General features: G+C 44.9%; 12 protein-coding genes across 12 annotated transcripts; 9 read left to right on the top strand and 3 right to left on the bottom strand.

Annotated features, from left to right (window-relative positions):
- Nucleotides 1-9: 9 nt before the first annotated feature.
- On the top strand, nucleotides 10-1277 carry BGW36DRAFT_114366 (uncharacterized protein). The gene is made up of 3 exons (XM_046209248.1): nucleotides 10-452; nucleotides 512-1010; nucleotides 1069-1277. Exons 1-3 carry the CDS (start codon nucleotides 126-128, stop codon nucleotides 1134-1136), a joined length of 894 nt encoding a protein of 297 aa, XP_046075699.1. The 5' UTR covers nucleotides 10-125; the 3' UTR covers nucleotides 1137-1277.
- Nucleotides 1278-3522, top strand: BGW36DRAFT_114367 (peptidase S8/S53 domain-containing protein). The gene is made up of 3 exons (XM_046209249.1): nucleotides 1278-1974; nucleotides 2041-2410; nucleotides 2459-3522. Exons 1-3 carry the CDS (start codon nucleotides 1418-1420, stop codon nucleotides 3038-3040), a joined length of 1509 nt encoding a protein of 502 aa, XP_046075698.1. The 5' UTR covers nucleotides 1278-1417; the 3' UTR covers nucleotides 3041-3522.
- Nucleotides 3287-4493, top strand: BGW36DRAFT_114414 (uncharacterized protein). The gene is made up of 3 exons (XM_046209250.1): nucleotides 3287-3341; nucleotides 3401-4340; nucleotides 4390-4493. Exons 2-3 carry the CDS (start codon nucleotides 3592-3594, stop codon nucleotides 4394-4396), a joined length of 756 nt encoding a protein of 251 aa, XP_046075697.1. The 5' UTR covers nucleotides 3287-3341; nucleotides 3401-3591; the 3' UTR covers nucleotides 4397-4493.
- A 724-nt stretch (nucleotides 4494-5217) lies between these two features.
- Nucleotides 5218-6895, top strand: BGW36DRAFT_372585 (uncharacterized protein). The gene has a single exon (XM_046215501.1). It carries the CDS (start codon nucleotides 5545-5547, stop codon nucleotides 6415-6417), a length of 873 nt encoding a protein of 290 aa, XP_046075696.1. The 5' UTR covers nucleotides 5218-5544; the 3' UTR covers nucleotides 6418-6895.
- A 637-nt stretch (nucleotides 6896-7532) lies between these two features.
- BGW36DRAFT_356445 (uncharacterized protein) lies at nucleotides 7533-8114 on the top strand (the record flags this gene model as incomplete). Its single annotated transcript, XM_046213772.1, has 1 exon — nucleotides 7533-8114. The coding sequence occupies one exon, from the start codon at nucleotides 7533-7535 to the stop codon at nucleotides 8112-8114; it is 582 nt and encodes a 193-aa protein (XP_046075695.1).
- Nucleotides 8115-8535: 421 nt separating this feature from the next.
- Nucleotides 8536-9522, bottom strand: BGW36DRAFT_356444 (dehydrogenase with different specificitie; the record flags this gene model as incomplete). The annotated part of the gene is made up of 1 exon (XM_046213771.1): nucleotides 8536-9522. The coding sequence occupies one exon, from the start codon at nucleotides 9520-9522 to the stop codon at nucleotides 8536-8538; it is 987 nt and encodes a 328-aa protein (XP_046075694.1).
- Nucleotides 9523-11929: 2407 nt separating this feature from the next.
- BGW36DRAFT_315093 (alcohol dehydrogenase) lies at nucleotides 11930-13676 on the top strand. Its single transcript, XM_046212544.1, has 6 exons — nucleotides 11930-12100; nucleotides 12162-12211; nucleotides 12274-12711; nucleotides 12814-12904; nucleotides 12978-13332; nucleotides 13395-13676. Exons 3-6 carry the CDS (start codon nucleotides 12286-12288, stop codon nucleotides 13570-13572), a joined length of 1050 nt encoding a protein of 349 aa, XP_046075693.1. The 5' UTR covers nucleotides 11930-12100; nucleotides 12162-12211; nucleotides 12274-12285; the 3' UTR covers nucleotides 13573-13676.
- A 105-nt stretch (nucleotides 13677-13781) lies between these two features.
- Nucleotides 13782-14775, bottom strand: BGW36DRAFT_356442 (uncharacterized protein; the record flags this gene model as incomplete). Its single annotated transcript, XM_046213770.1, has 3 exons — nucleotides 13782-14184; nucleotides 14253-14691; nucleotides 14748-14775. The coding sequence occupies 3 exons, from the start codon at nucleotides 14773-14775 to the stop codon at nucleotides 13782-13784; spliced, it is 870 nt and encodes a 289-aa protein (XP_046075692.1).
- Nucleotides 14776-16129: 1354 nt separating this feature from the next.
- Nucleotides 16130-17068, top strand: BGW36DRAFT_394977 (Alpha/Beta hydrolase protein; the record flags this gene model as incomplete). The annotated part of the gene is made up of 1 exon (XM_046217985.1): nucleotides 16130-17068. One exon carries the CDS (start codon nucleotides 16130-16132, stop codon nucleotides 17066-17068), a length of 939 nt encoding a protein of 312 aa, XP_046075691.1.
- Nucleotides 17069-17478: 410 nt separating this feature from the next.
- On the top strand, nucleotides 17479-18148 carry BGW36DRAFT_356440 (uncharacterized protein; the record flags this gene model as incomplete). The annotated part of the gene is made up of 4 exons (XM_046213769.1): nucleotides 17479-17493; nucleotides 17671-17892; nucleotides 17934-18000; nucleotides 18048-18148. 4 exons carry the CDS (start codon nucleotides 17479-17481, stop codon nucleotides 18146-18148), a joined length of 405 nt encoding a protein of 134 aa, XP_046075690.1.
- Nucleotides 18149-19164: 1016 nt separating this feature from the next.
- Nucleotides 19165-21149, top strand: BGW36DRAFT_290008 (protease S8 tripeptidyl peptidase I; the record flags this gene model as incomplete). The annotated part of the gene is made up of 2 exons (XM_046210722.1): nucleotides 19165-20545; nucleotides 20605-21149. 2 exons carry the CDS (start codon nucleotides 19165-19167, stop codon nucleotides 21147-21149), a joined length of 1926 nt encoding a protein of 641 aa, XP_046075689.1.
- A 333-nt stretch (nucleotides 21150-21482) lies between these two features.
- On the bottom strand, nucleotides 21483-22994 carry BGW36DRAFT_394975 (uncharacterized protein; the record flags this gene model as incomplete). Its single annotated transcript, XM_046217984.1, has 2 exons — nucleotides 21483-22322; nucleotides 22386-22994. 2 exons carry the CDS (start codon nucleotides 22992-22994, stop codon nucleotides 21483-21485), a joined length of 1449 nt encoding a protein of 482 aa, XP_046075688.1.
- Between the last annotated feature and the right edge of the window lie 1615 nt (nucleotides 22995-24609).

Here is a 24609-nt window from a genome sequence, read left to right as displayed (position 1 = left end):
ACCACCCAATGACCGTCTTGCTATCACGAGGTGCGTTATCTCTAGTACCGATTTCCCCCACCCAAATTCCCGCAACGGCCCGTGCCGAAGTCTTGCCAAACGTCGGGCACTCTTAAAATACTAAGATGCGAATTATTGTACACGCCCAAGTACAATGGCAGTTATTCACTGCTTTGTACCCACTGTTCAAGCACTCTCTTCCGCAAATTAGACGATCCTCTAGTGAAGATCAGGACCTGAGAATCCAAAACGCAATTACAACAATCCGCCATCACCTTCTCGCAATCCCTCTCCAATTACAACAAGTCCAGCTGAACCAAGACCTGCCACAAGCCGATTTTGATAGATTTTTAGAGGCTCTCATATTTTTGTTGAATGTCTTTGAGCGTCTTGTTGAAGAAGATGTTTGCCAACATATTTACAACCTCGGTACCGACGAACATGACACATGGGTGAACCTGCTCTCCAGCTCTCCTAGGCCCTAACCACTACTGACGGCCTTTTTTAACAGTCACGGTCCCAGTATCCAAAGCTCACAACATTGAAGAACCTTCTACTGAAGTCGCGGTCTGGACCCGCGACCGCCGACAGTGACACGAACCTGGCAAGCGACTGGCATGAACCAACAGAATCCTCAAGCGATATACTATCGGATTTAGGGAAATATATTAATTTTCATGGATCTAAATCAGTGCTGGAATACCAATACATCTCACGCGAGATAAGAGGATTCAATTCAAAAATCAAAGACATCTTCCACAGCTCTCTCGGAACCTCGGACGACAGTTTAGGGAATGCTTTTCCACTTAGGGACGATGAGATCAATTTCATTCGACGAGCCCATCGCCTAAATTTACTGTCAAGTTCTCTATTTGCATTACTTGGGAAGAGCATCGCTTGCTCCAAGGCTCATACTGCCAGGTTACACCTCTCTGGGTTTCTGGACCCCGATCTCACATTTGATTTGCATATTGCGGCCTGCGAGAAGAGGATCTGGAATTGTGCTAAGTGTAGATGGTTTGAGTTTAACAACTGTGTGTGAGAGTTTTGTTTGCTGATATAGAATAGGGTCAGTGAGCGTCCGACAAAATGCGATGAAATTGCCCACATTTTCTGTATCGATTCAGAGCACTTGAGAGATGAATCCAGAAGCATACAGATTGCATTTGATGACGGTGATATCTGGGATGATGCAGGCCAGGGGCCACCGCTGGAATCAGCCTTTGTTCCTGAGCTCCTGCCAACACTCGGAGAACTTGTATTCCGTGGGTCGGACAGTTTTCCATGCTTACTGACTGAAAACTGCGAATTCGAGCCTGAAGATCAGAAGATAGTTCAACTGCTTCTTGCTTCCTCATTACTCCACCTGAATACCAACCAATGGCTCCGACGTGAGTGGGAGCTGGAAAAAATACTCATGCTTGCCAACCCCTCTGCTCAGGATCCCCTCAAACGCTGGAAACCTCATGTCGCATGTTCCCTCGGAAGTTCTGCTGAAGTTTGCTCTGATAATTATGACGACATTCTCTCATTCGGTCTTCTTATAGTAGAGATGGAAGCGAAGCGAAAAATCAAGGCGAACCAATATGATAACGACTGGATCACTGGTCTGCCGTCCAAGGATAGCATGCTAAAGCGGGCGTTGACGGACTGGAATCGGAGACTTGAAGATGGCTACAGAGCAATTGGGAGGGCATGTCTGCAATTCCGAGAACTAGCTGAGAGACTTTATCATCCGGCTCTGACGAATGACATGAGACGCACAGCAGCAATATACAAATACATTCTTACTCCTCTTCGTCAGCTCGTCACCCAGAGATATTGCAGCACATCACAGCAATTCAGTAGAATTCCACGGCAATCGGACAACCATTCAGTTTCAGCGTCTTATCCTCATCATTTTCAGCCTAGTTGGAGCTCCAGGCTGATTTTATTCGACGACTCCAAGTCAGATTCAACTTGGCACAACCCTTTGTGAGTTACATTGTAACCTAGATTTCTGATGTCAAGAAAGTTTGTAGCTGATGTTTATTCCGGCAGAAAGATTGAGTATGCTTCAGAATTCATGCGTGCCATTAAACCCTTCGTCGATATGATCAGGTATTTATCGGTCAACTGCGATCCCTTGCCTGCTCTGGAGCAATGGCGAGCAAGGAAGATCAGAATTGCGATCATTGACACAGGAATTGATACAGAAGATGATATACTGATACAAACTGCGTTGGAGTCGGGCCGCATAAGAGCTTGTCGGGGCTTTATCAACGATCCAGGCGATTATAAGGATTCTCACGGCCATGGAACACATGTTGCTCGACTTATATTGTCACTGGCACCTGCAGCGGAATTGTACATTGCCAAGGTCTCTGATAGTAAAGTTGTCCATGCGGCAGCTTTACAACGCATCTCAGAAGTAACTACTCAGACCAAGGCTAGCATTTGCATTCACTAACTCCGCCAGGCTATTAGATGGGCTCACAAGACCATAAATGTTGACTTAATCTCCATGTCATTTGGACTCGAACCTGATAATCGCAATGAAGAGATTGATAGGGCAATAAACAATGCCTTCAAATCTAATATCACCATGATCGCGGCAGCTGCTAACAATGGCGGCAATAAGCCACGCGCATACCCTGCCAGCAGGCGTACCGGGGTGCTTTGTATCCACGCCAGCGACGGCCGCGGCAATGATGGCGAGATTAGTCCTACTCCGGAGTCAAAAAAAGACAATTTCTCCACGTTGGGTATCTCGATCGAATCGAAGTGGAAAGGAGAGAAGGTCCTGAAATCAGGGACGTCTTTCGCAACACCAATTGCGACCTCTCTCGCTGCTGATATGCTGGAATTCGCCAGATACAAATGCTCTCTCTCTGAATATGAGCAGGAAAGTCTGCATAGCTTTGATGGCGTCGCTGAGATGCTTCGCCTCATATCAGCACAGCGACAGGGGTACGATTATATTATGCCACTTCATCTCTGGAAATATGATACGGAGTCGGAAATCGCTCGTAAGATTACTAGAATTGTTGCGTCACGATAAGCGCTTCAAACCTACCATAAATACATGTGAGGTCTAGAAGGTTTCTCATGGATGGAGCCTAAGAGAAATAAGATGATAGAGCGCAAGAAGAACTAAAGACTCGTCCAATTTCGCACAACACTGACTGTGGATGCTGACTTCCTGTGGGAATCCAAGTTACTTTAAACCCTTTTATTATAAGGTTCACAGGACGATACCGTCACGCTAAGTTTAAAATTTTGACGCAGTGCGTGCGATGTTCTCGCTTCCTCTATGTCAATTTGAACCTTGATATCACTAACGCGTTTGAAACAAATGCAAGGCAAGTCCAATGTTACGAGATGGATCTTCACCAGTTAGCTTAGTTGTAGGGATTCCTAGGTTTCTAAAGCCAATAGGACATGATCCTTAACCCGCATAGGGCCCTAACCGAAGTAGGCGACATACTAGAATATTTACCCCTCTTTGAAAAGCGGGCGATTAATATACGAAATCGTTACTCTTATTTTATAAACGTATTTCACGGATGCACCATACTCGGACTATTTTTTTGAGAAAGCGAAGGCTTAGGCATGAACACGATGAGCGCAATGAAACCTACCTATTACTTGCCACCCAACTTCTCAACGCCGCCGCCTCCCACTGGGCCTTTCCACCTGGGAACCGTGCTCAAAAATTTCGAACGCAGGGAAGAGATGCGACCCCTCAACCAGAACGCGGAAAGTCGTATTCCAATTCCTGCAGATCAAATCTACTTCGACTACAAAGGCGGCTTCGAAGCCACGCGAATTCAGCTGAAGAGCGGCGGGCTTGGTTTATGGGCCGAGTTCATTGGTATCGACGGCATTGGCGCCGAAGCGAGCATTTCGGTAGATCGAAACGATAGTGACAAGTATAAATTTGAGAGTGTCCAAACGATGTACTTCTTTCCACGGCCCAGCTATATCTCGCAATGCATCCAGATTTCCGATGTCCAGGACTACCTTGAGGGACATAACTATAAAAAACCCGTCTACCTTATCACTGGGTTGAAGGTTGCTAAAGGTGTATCGTTGCAAATCGAGAAGATAAGAAAGGCAGCTGTAAAAGCGGAAGTTGGTTTAAACAACCCCGGTGGGTCAAACACTTCCATTGGTCCAAGGATAGAGGGCAACGTAGCGAACTCTCCCGTCTTCAGTTTCGCGGAGTCGAGTGACATCGTGGTCGGCCTCCAGTGCCTTAAGCTTTATTACAAGATAGGCTGGTTTGGCAGTCCTAAAAAATTAAAGGAGGAGCTCGTCATGAACGATGCTACCTTCGTTAGCGATGAGAACAAGGGCCAGTATGAAAACCTTGACAACTACGTGATTCCAGAGCCTGAAGATTACAAGCTGGTAGATTACATCCGTCGGAGTTTGACGTCTGACGAAGAGACTTGGATTGTTCCTGAATGCTAATCGAACACTAGTTGGAAAAGAGGGGTGTTCATCATTTTCTTTCAAGTACTATACCCTCAATGTGATGTCAAATTCGAACGTATAGTAGATACATGGCCCTAACTGTTTATCGTTGGTGTTAAAACTTAGGCCTTGGCAGTGGGATTGAAAAAACATCAGAATTTGGCGGAAGCCAGTTTTGCAATCGCCAAATATAAGGTGCGAATTGCGATACGGGGCTACAGATACACCAGCATGGTTAATAAAAGACGTGATTTTACCAAAATCCATACTGCTAAGGCACTATCGACATATAGTTTAGTGCATAATGGCAAATTAGGGTTTGTAAAGCAATCTATATGTTCCAAACGGAAGGACATTTCGGGTGCGACTATATAATAATATTGGTCATTCAGTCGCATTAGATTTCCACTTGTTTTCAGCTAGAATTTCCCTTTCTGTCTTAGTGATATCCATGCATGTGTCAGCAGTCTGCACATTTAGCGGCCCCCTGTATGGCATTTTCCTACTGCTACTCCAGTTCAGGTGTAAATTATGAATTGACCCACACGATGTCGGAGTTTAAAATCACCTTGCCATAGATCCACCAATCGAGGGGGGAACTGGTAAAATACTCTTCGTTTACGATGAGTCATTCCTTCGACGCAGACACTAGGTGCCACGGACAATGATGTAGCCTAACCATTTTTATCCCCATGCATTAGTTCCCGCCAAAAAAACAGGGAAGAAAGAATGAATTAAGAAACTGATCGTTTGTATATACAGAGTACAAGGTTCAACGATGTCATGTTATTTGTAATTTTGCTATGAGAACCAGTAAAACAAATACATTTAGTCGCCGGTGACCTCACCGTACGCAGAGGTTGTTCGGATTCTCGGAGAAAAGACATTAAATGAGGGAATACAAATCCGCGGGCTGCTCCTTGCAGGACTATGCAGTATTTTCGTCCCTAGAATTTTGCGCTTTAAAATTGTCCAAGGATCCTCCAAAAGTCTTCTCATTCTCAAAATTTCACATACCCTCTGTTCCTATTAGCATTTCTATTGCCCAAAAGAGCCCAAAAAATACCAGCATAACCTACCTCCAGAATGGCAGCTTCCAGGGTCTGGCTTATCACCGGAGCATCTTCTGGCATCGGGTTGGAGCTCGCAAAGGTTGCCGCCAGTCGGGGAGACCGTGTTATTGCAGCAACACGATCTCCTCAGAAAATCGAGGCTCTTGGTTTACATGCAAATATCAAGGCCGCTCGACTCGACCACAATGAATCCTTGCCTCACGTTAAATCTGCAGTTGAAGAGATTATAAACATTTTCGGCACCGTCGATATGGTTGTAAACAACGCAGCCTATGTCCAAACCGGCATGCTAGAGGAGACCTCTCCGGAGGAAACCCTTGAACAATTCCAGGCCAATGTCTTGGGCCCTTTGAATGTCTATCGCGCTATCCTACCTCATTTACGCGAGAAACGATCCGGCACACTGGTGACTGTTGGCTCGATGGCAGCGTGGTATCCCATGCCCGGCTGCAATCTCTACGACGCATCGAAGGCAGCGCTTCGCTGGCTAGGCATCGGCCTGTCCGGTGAAATTTCACAGTTTGGCATTCGTCATACCCTGATAGAACCTGGCTTCTTCCGAACCGATTTACTCAACCCAAGCGCAAACTTTGCCACCACCGATGCGTCGAAACGGCTGCCGGCCTACGCAGATAGCAACGCTGTCACTGATTCGAATTTTGTGAATTTCCACGGTAAACAGTTGGGCAATCCTGTAAAGGGAGCTGAAGTTTTATATGATGTAATAACGTCAAGTGGGATTGCTGCGGGCAAGGAGTTACCGGATTTCTTCCCCCTTGGCAGCGATGCAAGCACAGAGATTTCGAAAGCTGCTGCTCAAACTATTGCCACAGTAGATGCATGGCGTGAAATCAGTGCTTTGAGCGATTTCCCAAGCGGTCAATAAATGGAAATTACTGGCCCTTTTAATTAGATTGATGCAGTGGACGTTTTGACCGAAGTCGTTTGAGTTATAACTATCGCTCACCCTGGCACTGAGGCAGAGATTCCGAATCAACAAAGCAACTCAGTTTATTCAAGTCTCCCATACAATTTGTGTGTGTAATCAGAAGATCCGGGCAGATTCCCATAACTGCCAATCCAATACTTTCATCTACTATTTGGGCCTCCTCGAGTGGTTAGGCAGGAAACTTTTGGCGGAATACATTTTTACTTCTCTTTTCCATGTTCTGGCATCTTTCATCTCTCCTCTCCTATCAAGGAAATACAGGAATAAAACAGTTCAATGACTTATACAGTATTGTTCAGTCTTTTTGTGCCGAGGTAGAACTACCTATACAGTTGATTGCAAAACCGCTGCAAGCTTTTGCAGTCTCTAATTGTTTCCCAAACCCTTGCTGGCAAGGGACACTAAACTATGTTCATGAATTATTCCGAGGCCCCTGTCTCAGGTTTCGGTAATAGGGTTGTATGGTATGTTTTAAGAGTAAGTGCATTTAATTACCTGCATTCGCAATACCTTACGCCACATGGGCCTTCCGCCTACTAGATGATCCTCTGGGGAAATCAAGTAGATTATCCTTCTTCAAGCATTGCTACTCAGATGGCTCCAAATCTAGCATTACAAATCGTGGAAGTCCCCAAGTGTAGCATCGAGACCATTAGCGGCGCTGATCCAGACTAAATGCGATACCGAGATCGAGGGGCAAATATTGAATTGGGCAGCAGGCTAAGAGTTTAATCATCTATCTCCAATGCATCGAACAGGCGGTGCATTTCATGTGGGTACATTCAGGACATCTGTAATGTATATGGTCGATATTAAACGAACGGCAACTGTGACATTCCCAGAATAGAATTGGTTCTATGAACAGTAAACAAGGCTCCCTAGACGCCCCCTTTCCTTGTAAATCATTTTCTGGATGACGTAGTAGGAAGCATATTTAATTTAAAAAGGTTTTCTAACACTTCAGCATGAGTAAAGAGTATGAAGGAAGACCTACAATTTATAACTTACAACTTTTCAAGCTATTAGAACACTTATAAGACTATACTCTCATCATGACAAACGTCCTATTGTTTTGCACTTCTGAGGAGGCCAAACAGGTCACTCGCAAGGCCTTGAATATGAAAGAGGGGGACAGAGTCAACATATGTTCTACATTCTATCTTGTTGAATCGCGTACTTGCCCGAAAAATCGTGAAGATTTCAGGCAAGAAATACAAGACAATAATACGTTTGAATCTGAGTTTATTGGCGCTTCTGCACAGGACTGCCAGAAATGGGCGCTGAACAATCAGTACAGGGTCAACTTTGTTGAACATGATATCATCACGATGGCAGATTCATGCAATGCTACTGATAATACTCTTTCTATCCAATTTTATAGCAGGCTTGATCCTCCACTTGAGTTCGAGGGTTTTGGCGCTCTTCCACGAGAAGTTAAAACATGGCATGACTTTAGAGTTGATTATAAAGATGCTCGTACTGTCTATACTTCTTTATATTTTGGTCCATTTGGTGCTGTCTACCCTGCTTATTTTGGACGGAAAGAGGAATTTACAGATGAGCATGGCATTTTTGATGTTGCTAAGGCTGAACGGGCTTTACTTAGTCATGGCCCTGATACCGTTCAGGATTGATAGAATGAATTTCCGGTGACAGATTGCTCCGACATCCCCTGAGGCAACGGCTGCCACAAAAGGTGCAGCTGGTGTGTAGCGCTTCATCTAAACCCTCCTAGATAGAAACATCCGAAATCGTTGAGATCGAGCATCTGGGAATAGTTTCGGTGACTCCTTCTCCAATTTACCATCGACTCTGAAGTCGCATTAAGTCAGCAATGAAGCAATAGTTAACGTATTCCACAAGCAATCCGCACACACTAGTAATCTGTGCACTCGCGTATTGTATATTAAATGGCCATTTTCAATACGATAATAGCCCTCGAGTAATACCCCACGGTTTCAAGGGATTGACTAAGTACATTTCTGGTACCAACTATGGAATTTTGAGGCTGGAGCTAGCCATACAAATAAACGGACCACGCAGTTAACTTACACTTTACTCGTCATTCAATTTGAGCAATCTCAAAGTCTCCTCCCATAGCTTTGCCTCCCCATCTGGATCGTATGCCCACGGAGCATAACCGGGTCCATGCCGCTTTGTGGGGTCTGCAGGTGATGCGATTTGACAGTCATCCAAATACTTCCCTCCAATTCCTTCAAGCTCCCGAGATACAGCGGCCCAGACGGTAGTTGCTGCACCCTGCTCCGGACTTTTCCAGTATTTTTGGATGTAGGCATCCGTGTTCCACTCCTCCTTTTGTTGGTCAGAGACGTGCCGAAGAAGTCCAGTTGCAATTGCACCTGGATGCAAACTGAAAGCGTGGAGACCTTTAGATCCGTAAAGTCTTTCAATCTGATTGGCGCTCCATAAATTGGCGGTCTTACTCTGGCCGTAGGCTTTCCAAGGCTCATATTCGCCTTGCAAGCTGAGGTTATCAAAGTGAACCGGGGTGACGCGATGAGCGCTAGATGAAACAATGACGACCCGAGAATGGAAACTAGATATCGATGAAGAAAGTAAAAGAGGTTTGAGCAAGTAAAATAATAGAAAATGGGCCACATGGTTTGTGCCAAATTGGATCTCGAATCCGTCGGCAGTTTGGCCTTCAGGACAAGCCATTACCCCAGCATTCTCAATGAGAATATTCAGGTTTCTTGTTTTAGACTTTATTTGTTCAGCACATGCGCGGACACTATCAAGCGAGTTCAAATCTAGATGCAGAAGATGCACCCGAGGACTATCAATGAGATCTTTTAAAGCAACCTTGGCCTTTTCAAGGTCACGAGCAGTCAAGTAAAGCGTTGCTCCAGTGCGAAACAGAGCTCGAGCGGTCTCAATTCCTAGCCCGGATGAACAGCCAGTGATGAGGATCACTTTGCCCTCAAGGTCGTTTTCACGGCTTTCATCTTTGACTATCTGCAAGGCTGTCGGTCGTGCGTCACCGGGGCCCTGGGGTGATGCGTATGCTTTGGTATATTTCATGACTTCTAAAGGAATTTGGATGAAGCTGTCAAGTACTCAAGAGGGCTCGTAAAGACTTAGATTGGGAGAGTTGGCTTTAAGGGACCAGAAAAATAATATTGTTTGCCTTAGCGATCTAATGCCATTGTGTAATTTGCACACCGTTTCATCGAGGTTTTTATAAACGTATCCATGGCTAAGCTCTAGTGCTCTGGCAAAACCCCCCCACATACTCTGCTTATAAACAATTTTTATCGCTGTTTGGCACGTAAAGGAGCGATTTCTTTTTCCTTTTTAACTCCGTCGGCCGACGTTATACCTGGCCCGAAACCTTACATTCATAACGTCATCAACTCTGGAGATATCGGTGGAAATACCAGAGTGACCGTCGTGGGCAGGAGATGAATTGTTATCACGATAGTGTTACTACTGCATCTAAAATGTCGCTGTCAATCAAAACTGTATCATACAAATTTAAGAGCCTCATGTCCCCATCTAGGTAATTTCTTAAGGTTAGTATAACGTACTTGATGTAAACATAGTAGTTTTTGAAAGCCTTAAGATCAGAACTCCAAGGAGATTAATCCTTTGTGTTTATGAATTATGCCTGACCCTTAAAAAGGTTATTGACCTTTTCTAGGCTTACAGTACGAATAGAAATGTTGTCATTCAAGAAGTAACGCAGATCCATTGATATACGAGAGCTTAACCCTAACCATTATGATGTGCGAGGGAACCCCAGGCGCCGAGACACTTTTTTTTGAGATTAGACCATCTAGATTCCCAAAGAATTATACGTCATATAATTATGTCTTCATAGGTGCTTTATCATAAGGCTCAATAGTGCGCATAAATATATTACTAATATCGACTATCCTAACCACATTCACTAATACATTCACCTAACTAGTTACGTATTCAGAGCCGAGCAATACAAATAGATATGTCATTTATTAGCCTTATATTTGAGGTCGGGTGGAGCCATATAATAATCTTCTGTCTGTATGAATTGAAACTATAGAATGACTGTGCTGTATAGTCTGATGATATGAATTTTCAAGTCGGCATGATTTTATCCAGCTTTTAGTGTGCGTGAGTCGTTCCTAAGTAAAGTAAAACCGCCCCACTAAATGGCGGAAGCTCTTGATTCGGGCACTCTTTCACAGAAATCTTGAAGCTACTTTGTTGGTACCTTCTGGTTTTGAGAATTCAAGTTTAAGTAACGAGAGGCAGAAAGTTGGTGTTTGGCTCCGAAACCTTTTTGAGTGTCTTTTTTTAGCGCCCCTGTGAGAGGCAGCTTACTTCCAGTATTTCGAAGCCACATTGCGCAGTTAAAGCTTATCCAAAACTATCTAGGGTATCTGACTTCAATTGGAAGTATCCTAAAAGTGACAACACATGATATTCCACTTTTCTGAAACCTTTGCATCAATCATAGGCCGTGTGCAGTCACATTGTTGGTCCTGATTCAACATCTTATATTCCAAGTCAAATACTTGTTCGTAAACTCAGCCAGATAATTAGCAGCAGGTTTCAGATATGCCACATGGTTATAAAAGTACATATGCGCACCATATGAAAAATGGCCTTCTTAGTCACACCGTCAATAAGCTTATCCAAGTTCTGAGTGTGCTGTGCCATAGTGAGCGAGGTAAGAGGCATCAAAGGTGAGCACGCGCGGCAAAGTAAGATACAGCATCTCGTTTTCAGCTCGGGGATGCTGCGTACAGCGCTTGAGACAGTAATCAGTTGCTTCCCTCATGTCTCGCGAGGTTTTATCGTCAGACTCCGGAGAAACATATAGCGCAGCGGGGCAGTCAGCACCTTTTACCTCAGCTCTAATCTGAGCAGCAGCTCTGTTCAGTGCCTCAACATGTTTCAATGTGTCCTCATCCCCTTCTCATCCCCTGCGCGCAAAATCCCCAATATTAACCATATTGACAATTGCTACAGCCTTGGGCCGATAACCCCCCTTCGCCGCACTGACAGCATAGCCGCATCCAGCACAAATACCCGACACGCCAATCATATTTTCGTCCACAGTTGGTCAACCACCGCATTCTGCTCCTTAGAGCTACTACCGGGTTGCACCGTCACAACGTCAGGCGTTTTACCGGAAACCTTTTTTGGTGGGTTGAATTTAAGTCTCGACAAGAAGAAAAGGCCTTTCTTGACCGAGATGTCAGGCATTGCTAGTAATTCTATTGTAACAACAGGAATATGGAGCTAATTTACTCAATAAATAGAAATACCACTTATTCTTGTTTGGAGATAGACCCATCATCCCGTAACCACTACTTATTTCAATCCATATCCGAAAAATGTTCCTTCGGCCGATGGAAAGTGGATCATGGTATATCTCCGAAGTTGTCTCGAAGTCTTTTCGCCACTTGTTTCTGTATTGCTCCATTTCTTGGAAAGGTTTAAGCCGGAAACAATTTGGAATACCGGTTCACTGTCCGGCAATAGCGGTTGACCCGGTATCATTCCTGTGTTCGGCGTAGTCATCGCTCGCAAGAGTCTGGGCCGCGTACCGGCGACCATGTGGGATAGCCGTGGGGTTGCCTGATTATGAAAGATGATTCAACACGGATAAATAGTAAGCATCTTGGATATCAGGTAACCATGATGGTATAATGACTTACTAAGCTCAAACACAGTAGCTGGAGCTATACCAGGTTAAATAGGTGAACTTTGAACATTCCGCTTTGTACGTTATTCTTTTCGACAGCTAGCTCGAATCTAAATGCTAACACCAGTCTTTCAACGAAGATATTTGAAACAATGGCAATCCCGAAATCATACAAGTCCTTCAGACGTGCGATGGGAAAGGATGAGCAAACGATTCGCCCAGCGGTCGAATGGATACCTCAACTCCAGTCAAACGAAGTCTTGGTACGGATTCGTGCTGTCTCGCTGAACTATAGAGATGTCGGTATGCTGCATGGTAAGTATCCAGTGCCAGTGAAAGACAATGGTATTCCGGCATCCGACTGCGCTGGAGAGGTGGTGGCTCTTGGATCCGAGATACACAAGGTAAAACTTGGGGACCGTGTTTCGCCCGTCTTTGACTTGAAGTACATCGAAGAACAAGATGAAGAAGATAAGGTTGCTCAGCTGGGTGGAAATGTTGACGGTGTTCTCCAACAATATGCAGTATTTGACGAGAATGTGCTTGTTCGTGTCCCACCACATCTTTCGTGGGAAGAGGTTCGTCTGTCTTGATATATATATTTGATTTTTTGCGTACATATTCTACTCCGTTTGAACCACACCATTGCGACATTTGTTAACTTCATGATATTCCTCAAGGCTGCGTGTATAACTTGTGCTGGAACTACGGCGTGGAACTCTTTGGCTTTGAGCGAAAAACATTACCGGAAATCATCTGCTCTGATGTTAGGTGAGTCATACTTGGAACCAATATGCAAAAACCAGAGAAGGGACGACAGAAAGTTGACGCAAATATGATCTAGGAACGGGTGGCGTGAGTCTGTTTGCCGTATTACTCTGCTTGGGTGCTGGTATCCGCCCTATAATTACGTCCTCATCAGACATTAAACTTCGGGAGGTTGCGGCCCTTGGACCAGAGGGTGCGGTTGATGTTATCAACTACAACAGCAATCCTGAATGGGAGAAAGAAGTTCTTCGACTAACAAATGGGAGAGGTGTTGACATCGTCTTGGAAACGGTAGGCACGAGTATCTCGAAAAGTGTCGCTTCGGTGGCCACCCGTGGTGTTATCTCCTGGATTGGCTTTTTGGGCGGACTCCAACTCGACAACTGGGGGGAAGCTTTAGGCCGCTTCTTCCTAAAAGTTGGGACTCTGAAGTAAGTTCCTATTGGTTGCAATTACATCTCTAGGCTAGTGAAACACTGAACAACCTTCTTAGAGCAATTCAAGTCGGCTCGAAAATCGACCAAGAGAATCTTTGCCGGTTTTTGGAGGAAAGGAACATTTCCCTGAAGCGTATAATTAGCAAAACATTCCAGTTTGAAGAATCGCCCGCAGCATTTGAATACCTGTACTCTGGAAAACATACGGGAAAGGTGGTTATTACTGTGAACTAGTTGCGTCACTCGCCGAGTAAGATTTCAGCCGAAACCTGTCGAAGCACCAGAAGTATCAGTAGTCATTATTATGCTTTGTTAAAATTCTAAGATAAGAATCAAGGTGTCATATTGAAGGAGATCGTTTGCTCTCTCAGTTTGTTTCTCGCTATCATGGTAACCGTATCTTCACTGTTGATAATTATAACACGCCGCCACGAATCAACTTATCAAATGCTACCTTTTGAGCATTGCATGGTTTCCTCCTTCCAAGTTTGCATCTCCTCCTTGCTAATTCTAAGATCTGCCTCTAGTAGAGGAATGGTTTCCGCTCCCATGAGCAGCCTTCGGGGTAAAGGTCGTTGCTCCTGCGCGACGACAGCATCGAAAAGTACCCTGGCGCATTGATCTGGCGAAGAAAACGTCTCCTGGATTGCTGGTTCTCCCATATATGCCATCAACTGATTCAAAGGCGACTCTGCCGTGTCATACGCGGGGTGGCGCACACCGAGTGCGATATTGGAGCCAAAACTTGTTTTAATGCCTCCAGGTGATACGACCATGAACTTAATATTCCACGCCGGATTCATTTCTTTGGCGAATGACTCCGTGAAACCGGTGAGCGCAAATTTACTTTATTGCTCGGTGTTGTTTAGTACGAAGAATAGCTAGCGTTATTTTGTTATTGCGAAGTGGCTTACCTTGCATGATAAAATGCGCTTCCAGGAAATGTCACCAAGCCCCCAATAGACGATATTTGGATGAGGGTTCCTCCCTGCTCCTTAGGGTTAATGTCTCGGAATATGCGGACGGCCTCCTGAGTAACGAAGACTGGACCCCAGAAAAGTGTTTCCACTTGCAGGCGAGCATCAGACTCCGCAATGCTCTCCGTATCACCCATAACTGCATACCCAGCATTATTCACTACCACGTCAATGCGACCGAACTTCTTCACTGCTGCGGATAAAGATTGCGTAATTGAATCTTTTAAGGTAACATCCAGTGTAAGCTTTAGCACATTGGGTCCGTCCGGCAGGTAGGAAAGAGCCGCCGGATTGCGAGCAGTGGCGATAATGCGATGCCCTGCATCATAGGCTGTAGAAACGATTGATTTTCCCAATCCAGAGGAACAACCGGTGACTTTCGCGACACGTGCCCGTTAGCTTTAGTCTGCAAATAAAGGGTACTGTACGAACCAAACCATACAAGGCCTGGCTTTTCCATCTCGTTCTTATCCGCGCTATTTGCTTGCTTCCAGTTTGATCGCTGAAATAAAAGAATTATAAATTTTGTATTTACATTCCGCGTTTTGCAGGCGAAGTTATATGATTCACAGTACTAGACTTTGTTGAATTGGGAATTGCTGATGGACGTGGAGATAACGGGGTTAATGCCTCAGTTTCCCTTCAAATTAGACAGTTTTCCGATCCGCTTATAAATGTAAATTGTGCCGTACCGGATAATTCAGCAACTTGCCCTGTGCTGCATAAAGTGGAAGGCAAGTCGATCCCGGATTTGTCTTAATTTTCTTCGGCCGATGAAAATCAGCGGTTTCCTCCACGAGGGAAGTCTCCCCACCGAAGAGATTGTCCTCACCGACACATTTCTAGATGCTCCTAGCATGAAAGGCGCTCACTACCGGACTTAACGCCAAGTTTCAAATTGTGGTTGCCTTTTCCGTCGGCTATATTGCGTTCATGCTACCGGGATCAAAGGTAGTTACGCTACCGTTATCGTGGTATATTCCATAGTGACTTTACAGACACTATTACACCTTGAGAAGGCGGACGGCCTCCTGCACATTACCTTATGTGGATCCTCCATGAGGTCGAGGCACGAAAACCTGATGATCAGAGAGCTGTGTTTGCCGTAGTATGAATTTCATGGTGGCTTGGGTCTCGAGAAAGATGACGGTATCTTGTCGAATCCCGATTGTATACCAACATTCCATTTCACTTTACATCAGGTATGGACGTAGGAGTCGTTAGCAATCTCCACCTTCATAGATTTTTGTAAATCTCAGAGATTCAGATATCACGCTCGCTCAATTTGGCTTCAAGTTTCTCAATTTGCTGTTTTTCATCCCGTTTCTCGTCTAATGCTCTCATCGTGGCTGAAATGTTTCGCGCTGCAGGTGATTACTGCCTAGTCTTCCTATCACAAGACCGGAGCGTCAGGCAGACATATAATTGTTGCCCGAGCCAAATAATATCGAAGCCACTAATCGGTTGTACGGGGGAACGAAATATCAAACTAGTACTGCAGCGGTATGAAAATTATGTTTGCATTGTTTACACATGAATTCTTTCAGGCCGAAACGCTATGCTGAACGGCCGAAATTTTTGTTATCCCACCGAAGACCATCGGATGCTACGGAGGCAAAGATAGGTTCAAATGCTTTTGTCGTGGCCCGATAGTCGTTAACCCCACCGAAACTCTTCGGACTTGATGACGTCATGACCTTTTTTGTCACTAGAAGTATACCTGCTCGTGCAGAATACAAAACTACGGCCTAGTCAGCTCCCAGACTGTATGAATTTCCCAAAATATATCAAACTTCCGATTGAAAACGAGCACAATGTCTATAGAGGTCAAGAGCGTGAATATCCCCAACATTGCGTGGGAGACGGCCGCCGATATCCACTTCCCACCAAACTTCGACAAGAGCAAGAAATATCCAGCCGTTGTATCAGCCCACCCAATCGGATCCTGCAAGGAGCAGACGTCGGGAAATATCTATGGCAAGGCTATGGCTGAGGCAGGCTTTGTGGTTGTTGCCTTCGACGCGTCTTTTCAGGGCGCTTCGGGGGGTAAACCTCGCTTCATCGAAAATCCTGAGTTCCGTGTCTCTGATTTCCGCTTCGTTGTCGACTATATCCAGACGCTTCCCTACGTAGACCCTGAGCGCATCGGTGTGCTCGGAATCTGCGGTGGTGGCGGTTATGCTTTCAACGCGGCCATGACTGATTACCGCTTCAAATGCTGCGTCGGTATCACACCTGTCAACTTCGGCCGCCTTTCTCGCGAAGCCTTTGGCAACTTCGACCCTGCTGGCTCCCTCGAGAAGATGGCCAATCAACGCACCCTCGAGGCTCAAGGTGCCAAGCACTTTGTCATCGACTACCTCCCTCCGTCGGTCACTGAAGCTAAGAAGACAACCACCGACATCGATGTCATTGAGGCCACCGAATACTATAAGACCGCTCGCGGCCAGGCGACTCATGGTGCTACCAGTGGCCTCTTTTCGTTCAACAGCGCTGCGCTCGCATGGGATGCCTTCAATCACGCAGAAGTACTCATGACACGACCTTTCATCGCTGTTGTTGGCGACCAGCCTGGGGGCTTTGGCGCATACCGTGACGCCCAAGAAATTCACGGACGTGCTGGGTCCAAGGACAAACGTATTGTCGTTCTTCCCGGCATCTCGCACTACATGCTCTATGATAAGCCTGAAGCCGTCAAGCCTGCGCTCGATGAAGTCCTTCCATTCCTTAAAAAGCACCTAGGTGAGGCCTAATGAGGCTAGTTAATATTGCCAGTGCGCAGTCCGCCGTATTTTTGTCTAGCTCTACATGAAACTCCATGATGTAATCCTTAGCTTCAAAAAAATAACCTGTTTACCTATATAAAACCATTCTATCTAAATGCAGAATGGTAAACTAAGTCACTTGTTACCAACGTAATGTGATACAGTATCGGGCTAATAGGCTTTTCGACATCGTACAACATTCATAGCGGAGCTTCAGCGTTGAGCATAACTAATGACGGACTGGATACTGGAGTCCCATTTTACCTCCATGTCAGTTATATCTTCCCCAGTTCCGCTGTATGAAAAAGCTCTAACCTAGCAAGTTTAACATATTTCGGCTTGCAGACAAGATTTTCTCTGTCATATCCGTCTTTTTGAGGCAAAGAGCAGAGTCGATAATGAGTACATTAAAAGTAAGGCGGCTTTATGCGCCAAGACAACTTCCCTATGGCTTACTTATTTTGCACGAAATTACTCGTCCCCAATGCTTACATCAAACTTGTTGTAAATGATATTCTCTCAAACAATGATAGCCAAAGGCATGGGATGAGATGAAATAAAAGTCTTCGGGCAAGTACGTCCAGCTGCAGCCAGTCCCGCCAACTATCCCTATCTTCTCAACTGGGGACGTCACTAAAACCTTGGGAAATTTACACTTGCAATCCTTTGCTCAGCCTCAACTGACACACAGCAAATATATCTCGGCTTATATTGAGAAGATTCCTGTTGCTAAGATCCTTGAGTTTTGGAGTCAGGCAACGGAGAAGCCTACTGTTTACGTCCAAGTGTCATCCTTGAATAAATCAGACAATGTGTGCCCCAAGTAGGGCCATGCTTAGGTATTATGATGCAGCTTTGGGAGGAGTACGGTGAGGCGAAAGTGGGTGTGAAGCTGTCGAGATACGATCGCAAGCCATTTGGTATGTTCGATCATGTGCGACTCGTTTCTGGTTACTGGTAACGATAGCATCGGCTGCCGGCAATCAAGACCAGAGATCTAAGACGGCTGAACGCCATCGAAACAATCGACCCAAGCCCTCTGACCCCATTGATGCACCAGTAGTTTGAGAAATCAGAATCGACCCAGACAACAAGGTTCTTGCCTCGGCTCCCAATACTGTGGTTTACTTAGATACATCGGAAAACCGAGACCACTAAAGGGTAGCAGCAGTTACTTGGACCACAATAGAAACAGCACAGGTTCTAGGTATTGCAGCATTGGACCTAAGTTTCACTAATCACTCCACACGGAGAGATTATCGGCGACCATTTTCAGTTTAGTGCATTCGTTGTAGTAATTGGGGCTGGAAAATATAGGGCAACATAATGGTACAGCGTGGCTGAGACAATTCTATCAGTTATTGGAGGCCAGGTACAGTAAGATGATAATCAACTGTCTTGCACTGATGTTTGGTCCATGTTTCGCTGCAATGATTGTATTGAGAGGAAGGTTCCTTCCGATCAGATTAACAATCTTAACGCAACGTTTTAGCTCCGAAGGAATCCAGTGTACATTCTAGTTCTAAGACATTGAAAAAGAAATAATAATACTAACTTCAAATGTAACCGCGTCAGCCTGCAACTGCTCTTGCGCACCCGTCCTCTCCAATTTTTTCGCATTTTCAACAAATCACACAATTACTCACCACCATGAAGTTGGACACATACAGAAAAAAGAGAAAACCATTCAAAAGGAAGTAGAAGCCTATAGACTTGGAACAAAATAAAATAATTAATGAGCTGACGCGTCACTATAGCGTTTCTTATGGCTAGTTACGTGATCGAATTGCAGATAAGAACTTGTGAACAATGTAAATTCTAAGCCTATCCCCAAAGTTTTGTATTGAGCTGGTGCGCAGGCTAGCATGGTTACATGAGTTGTAGTATTATTACTGTTTCTAGTCATAAACACCGCAGCCTGCACCCTCTTGCTGAGTAAGATTTTAATATACTTCTAATTATAAGAGCTTGATCAAACCATCAAACCCTATATATATTCAATGTACATATCAGATCTAATAACTCTAGCTTTCTCAATTTCGATTATATCTTATTCATACATTCGTTGTAACACAAGTTGAATGATGCGCTTATTTAAAGCTCTAAACACGGCATTACTTGTCAGTGTCGTAACTGCGGCGACCATTCTTAATAATTCACCATCCTTAAAATCCCGTGTTCTTCACGAGAGACGGTCGTCTGCTCCTGCCTCGTCATGGGTCAAGCGATCTCAGGCCCCTCGAGATTTTGTCTTGCCTATTCACATTGGCATTAGTTCACAAAATATAGAAGAAGGCCATTATCATCTCATGGATATTTCTGATCCAAGATCGGAGAACTTCGGCAAACACTGGACCCCTAAACAGGTATATGACTTCTTTTCACCTTCGAAAAAGTCGGTTGAGAATGTGCGCGGATGGTTAGCCTCAAATGGAATCGATAAGCATCGTCACAAAGTCGCATCTAGCCGTGGTTATATCCAATTCCACGCAACTGTCGATGAAGCCGAGTCCTTACTGGGAACCCAATATAACATATGGGAACACACTAACACCGGTGAAATCAGTATCTCCTGCGACGAGTATCACGTTTCGCGAGACATCCAGCATCACATCGACTTCATCACACCAACAATTGGCCTAGATGCGGCATCTGGCTCTCACCTCACTATTAGGAACAAAAAGCGAGCAAGTATTCAAAGGGCACGTCTCGCACATAGTAGCGAGAAGTCGATGAAAAAGACTGTTTTCCAAAATCAAACATCCTGCTCGGATAACGTCACTCCAGAGTGCATTAAAGCACTTTACCATATTTCACCATCATCATCAACAACTAACCAGCCAGGAAACGACCTTGGATTGTATGAAACCGCTCTTTCCTATGACCAAATGAATCTTGATTGGTTTTTTTCTCTATATGCACCAGGTATCCCTAATGGCACTCACCCAATATCCAATAACATTGACGGTGGCGTCGGCGCGGTTCCGGCAGGGATGGGAGGAGGTGAGACGATGCTAGACATCGAAATGGTTTATCCAATTATCTATCCTCAGAGCGTTAAGATATTTCAGGTTTACGGTCTAATGGATACCCTTTTTGGCCGTAATGAAACTGGTCTCTTCAATCAGTTCTTGGATGCTCTAGATGCTAGTTACTGTACGTATGACGGTGGTGACGACCCAGATATTGATCCTCGCTTTCCTGATGGCCATACATGGAATGGGACTAGACAGTGTGGCATATATAAACCGACCAATATAATCTCAATCTCATATGCTGTTGCTGAAGATGCCTATACCCCAGCTTATGCCACAAGGCAATGTTACGAGTATATGAAACTGGGATTGATGGGGACGTCGATTATCGTGGCTTCAGGAGATAATGGTACCCTGGCTAGGTTTCCCAACGAAGGCTGCCAGGCTAACGGGGCTCAGAGGCCGTCTTTCCCTGCGTCGTGTCCATATGGTACCATCCTCCGTCCTACATTCTATATTCTGCATATGGTTAACCAGTACCTTCTCTAGTCACCTCAGTTGGAGCAACGCAGATCCCTCCTAATGGCACTATCCACGACCCTGAGATTGCTGTTATACCCGATGAGGGTGGGTTCACAAGTGGTGGCGGATTCTCCAACATCTTTCCCCGCCCCTCATATCAAGATGATGCTGTCTCCAGCTTTCTAAACGATAATACGCATCTTCCAAAAAGCAGTACCTACAACGCATCTAGTCGCGGCTTTCCTGATATTTCTGCTATTGGATGGAATATTCCTTCAGTTTCCCAAAACAGTTCAAGCCTGGGATTTGGTACTTCAGCATCAGCCCCTATTTTTGCTGCGATGATCAATCTAATCAATGGAGAACGTATTGCGGCTAGAAAAAGTCCTCTTGGCTTTCTGAATCCTGCTCTTTACAACAATATTAATGTTTTTAATGATGTTGTTAGTGGTTACAACTGGGGCTGTAACGCGGAAAAAGCATTTTATGCATCAAAAGGCTGGGATCCTGTCACTGGCCTAGGAACGCCAAATTATCTGAAGTTAAGGGATGCCCTTCTAAATCTTCCATAGACAGTTTCAAACTTGGTTAGATGGAATAAAGTGTGCTTTGTTGATTTGTGACCGCTTATTTTCATTTCCGGAGACATGGACAATTATTTGTCAGAACATATCAATTTGAGAGACTACATGATATATATGTATCGAATAGAAATCCGTATCCCAGTTTAGACTAATCTATCCTGGGACTGGCGCGGGTAATAAACCCTAATGTTTCCTCTTTATAGGAAGTTGTCTAGATTGTGTATTCTTCAAACTTGTCATATCAATTTCGCTCATCTTCCCTACATCTCGACCAAAGCTATGTATATTATTTGACACTTCAATGTTGGATGGTATTCTTGATCATGCCAAACCCCTGTTGGAAAGTTGTTGCTCGAATAAACTCGCAGGTTGTACAGTTTGCCCCTGCGCAACGAATGTCCCATTACTACCCGATTGTTTGTCCCCATTACATCCAATTTCCCAGTTAGTTCCTAACGGAGGACTTTGAACTTCATAATCGCCATCTACATTCCACATCACGCCTGAATTGATTGCCCATCCGTGCCCGCTACCATCAGTACCTCGGTTGATAAAGGATGTTGTAACGGTAGAGTTATCCACAAGAAACCCATGCGCCCAGCGAGCATGTGGCTGTATTCCCTTTTGGACTTGTTCGGCACGGTATCTCACCACTGCATTGGGACCAGGTGTAAGGGATTGCGTGACGACAGGGAACGACTTTGCGTTCTGCGCACCATTGGTGCTGCTGTCAATGACAAGAACCTGTGTTCCTGATATTCCGATATCTGCGGCATACCCCGCGCCATTGTCTGTAGCATGGTCGCGGGTTATAGACACGTTCTGGATCGTCAGTCGTCTGGCATTCTTGGAGATGCCGATGACATTGTTGAAGCCCGTCAGGGACACATCACGCAGGTAGCTATCGACCGTCCAAGAGAGAAATGAAACTGCAGCGCCACTGCAACTATCGTCATTGATAACCACGCCTGAACATGTCGGGGCAAGCGTCATGCTGAGGGCCTCCACACCCATTTCTGAGGGTCCTTCAGGTACATCGTATGGCGCCAGCTCTGGACTCATGTATTTTGAGTCTAGCGTATCTGTCAACGGAATATCCAAAGTAACGATTTTGCCTGAGATGGACTGTATTTTCCGAGGTTGTTGAACGAAAGCAGATGTCTGGTATTAGCAATTGGTAAGCCATCGTTTTTTTTTAAAAATCTATTCTGTATAAATTCATACCGAAAGCCATGTCTGATGTTTCCCGTCTCTCACAAGATCACCCATACCCATCGCGTCGATCCACTCTTGCGTGACCTGCCTTTGAACCCAAACATCCTGACCCTCTTTCAGACCCAAGGTGCTGTCAACTGTGACATTTGTAGAACCCACAGGCACATATTCATCTGTGATAGAAACCGAATTTCCGGATTTGGGATCCTTTATAGCATCAGTCCCCATGGTGATGACGTGCATCGATCCGTCCTTGGGTAACAGCGTGGTTTTGTCTGGCCCTGCACCACGAAGCACAGTTCCGTTTGGAATAACCAACCCCGCTGACAGTTGATACTTCCCAGCACCAAGGGAGAGCACACCGCCGCCGGCCGCTGAGATTTTATTCAACTCATTTTGGATTCTCTGTGTTTGGTCACCGCTTGTGGCATTTAGAATTGCTGCGGGTTGCCGGTCTGGTGATGGAAGAGGCTCATCGGACGCGTGATAACCACAGAAACTGAAGTCGGGGATTCCGTCGCCCTTGTCGGTTTTGAGGGTTTTGTAGTCAACTGTGATTGCAATAGCTTGCAAGGCATAGAGTAATGCCGGTAGAGCATAGAGCTTTCCGCCAAACATCGTTGCGCCGTCAAATCTGAAAGCACATATGTAGATGATGATTACGACTTGCCCAAAACCCTGACTTCATCAACTATTCTTATATCTCATAAAAAATATCGCCCACGGCTTCACACCCGAAACGGCCCCTTAGCTGGGATGGCCCTTTAGTTGAAATGGCCCTTTAAGGGTTACATTTGCATATGGAAATTGAAAGGGGCGGAAACTGCTAATCTCCTTTCAGTTTATCTCTGCCAACTCTTAAACACATGTCAACTAAACATTCCAAGCCATTGGTTGACCGAAATAAGCATAATTAAGGTCCGCCCAGCGACACTAGAACAGGGACTACATCGGACGACATTCAAGCAGCACTTTGGTCATGCCCGTTCTACTTTTAGGAAAATCGATCTAGACAAGCAACGTAGAATTATTTTTCAAATTGTAAAGGCAAATATAAACCATGAGCTGATTGCCGATTTCACCGGTAGAAAGGTTACAATGTGCCTACACGGTCATTTGGAGAACCGGGAAACTTTTCCCGGCGTCGACCCCAGCCCCGGCCAGTTGACCGATCCAGGGCCCACGTGATAAGTGGGTTAGGGTTAAAGAGGAACATGTATGCGGTGTTTTATAGTAGTCATCTCGGCGACTTGAAGGTTAGTATCTGAATTCGCCCCAAATGGTCAATGTGGTTGTATAATCATCTCGACAATGGCCAATGTAGCTCGCCGATCCTCGGCATACCCCCTCTTACTTCCACATTTGAAGGAAGAGCTTTCATCCGCTGGACTGAGAACAGAACCTGCTGACGGTTTGAGTTGACAAAACGAACCAGACGCAGTGATTGAGGTTCTACAAGTGGTGGGAAGTGATCCATTATTGGAAGGGGGGAAATTGATTTCTTATTTTGACATTTCTTTTGTATGTCCTCGTACATGTAGTTGAAGAGACACCCGACTAGATTTTTGATATTTGCCAGTCTTTTCTCTGTTAAAACTTTCATGTATAATTTCTTCATAAATTCCATTATCTCGCAGAAATACGTACTGAATATCATTGGTAGATCAGATATAGATCCCTATCTCTGCTTAGACTCCTACTATAACGTATATAGTAAAGGATCTACCGCGTTTTATGGAGTATCTACGTAGGTTCTGTCGATCGATGAGCTACTCCACTTTAGATATGTACATGTAGCCCTAAATACGACTTGAATAAATACTGATAGGTGTACTACTATGAAACTACTCATATAGGACATCGAAGGGGTTTAACAAGTTCTGTGGCAAAGTCAAAAATAGAAGAAAATGGCTAAGATATATATGCATATCATTTCTTCTATGAAGAACTTAGGGATTATGTTTTATTACTCATTGTTTCTGCTGTCTGGATTAGGGTTGCGGACGTTGGAGCTGTATCCAGCGGTATTAATTGATACATGGCATAGATGTACATATACATGTACCCTATCAGAGGGCTTTGGAGAATGGATACAGATCAATTGGATTGCCGATTTGACTACGTATTTATACTACTACGTTGACGTCAACTTGGCATAAAACATTGAATAATCCCTTGTTGAAGAGAACTCCTGATATCACTTGATATGTTGAAAATCAACCCCACCGCCATA

The sequence above is a fragment of the Talaromyces proteolyticus genome, assembly GCF_021365285.1.
Source record: "Talaromyces proteolyticus strain PMI_201 chromosome Unknown BGW36scaffold_3, whole genome shotgun sequence".
Classification (NCBI taxonomy): Eukaryota; Fungi; Ascomycota; class Eurotiomycetes; order Eurotiales; family Trichocomaceae; genus Talaromyces; species Talaromyces proteolyticus.
The sequence above is the reverse complement of the archived record's forward strand: the minus strand, read 5'-3'. Positions and strand labels throughout refer to the sequence as shown.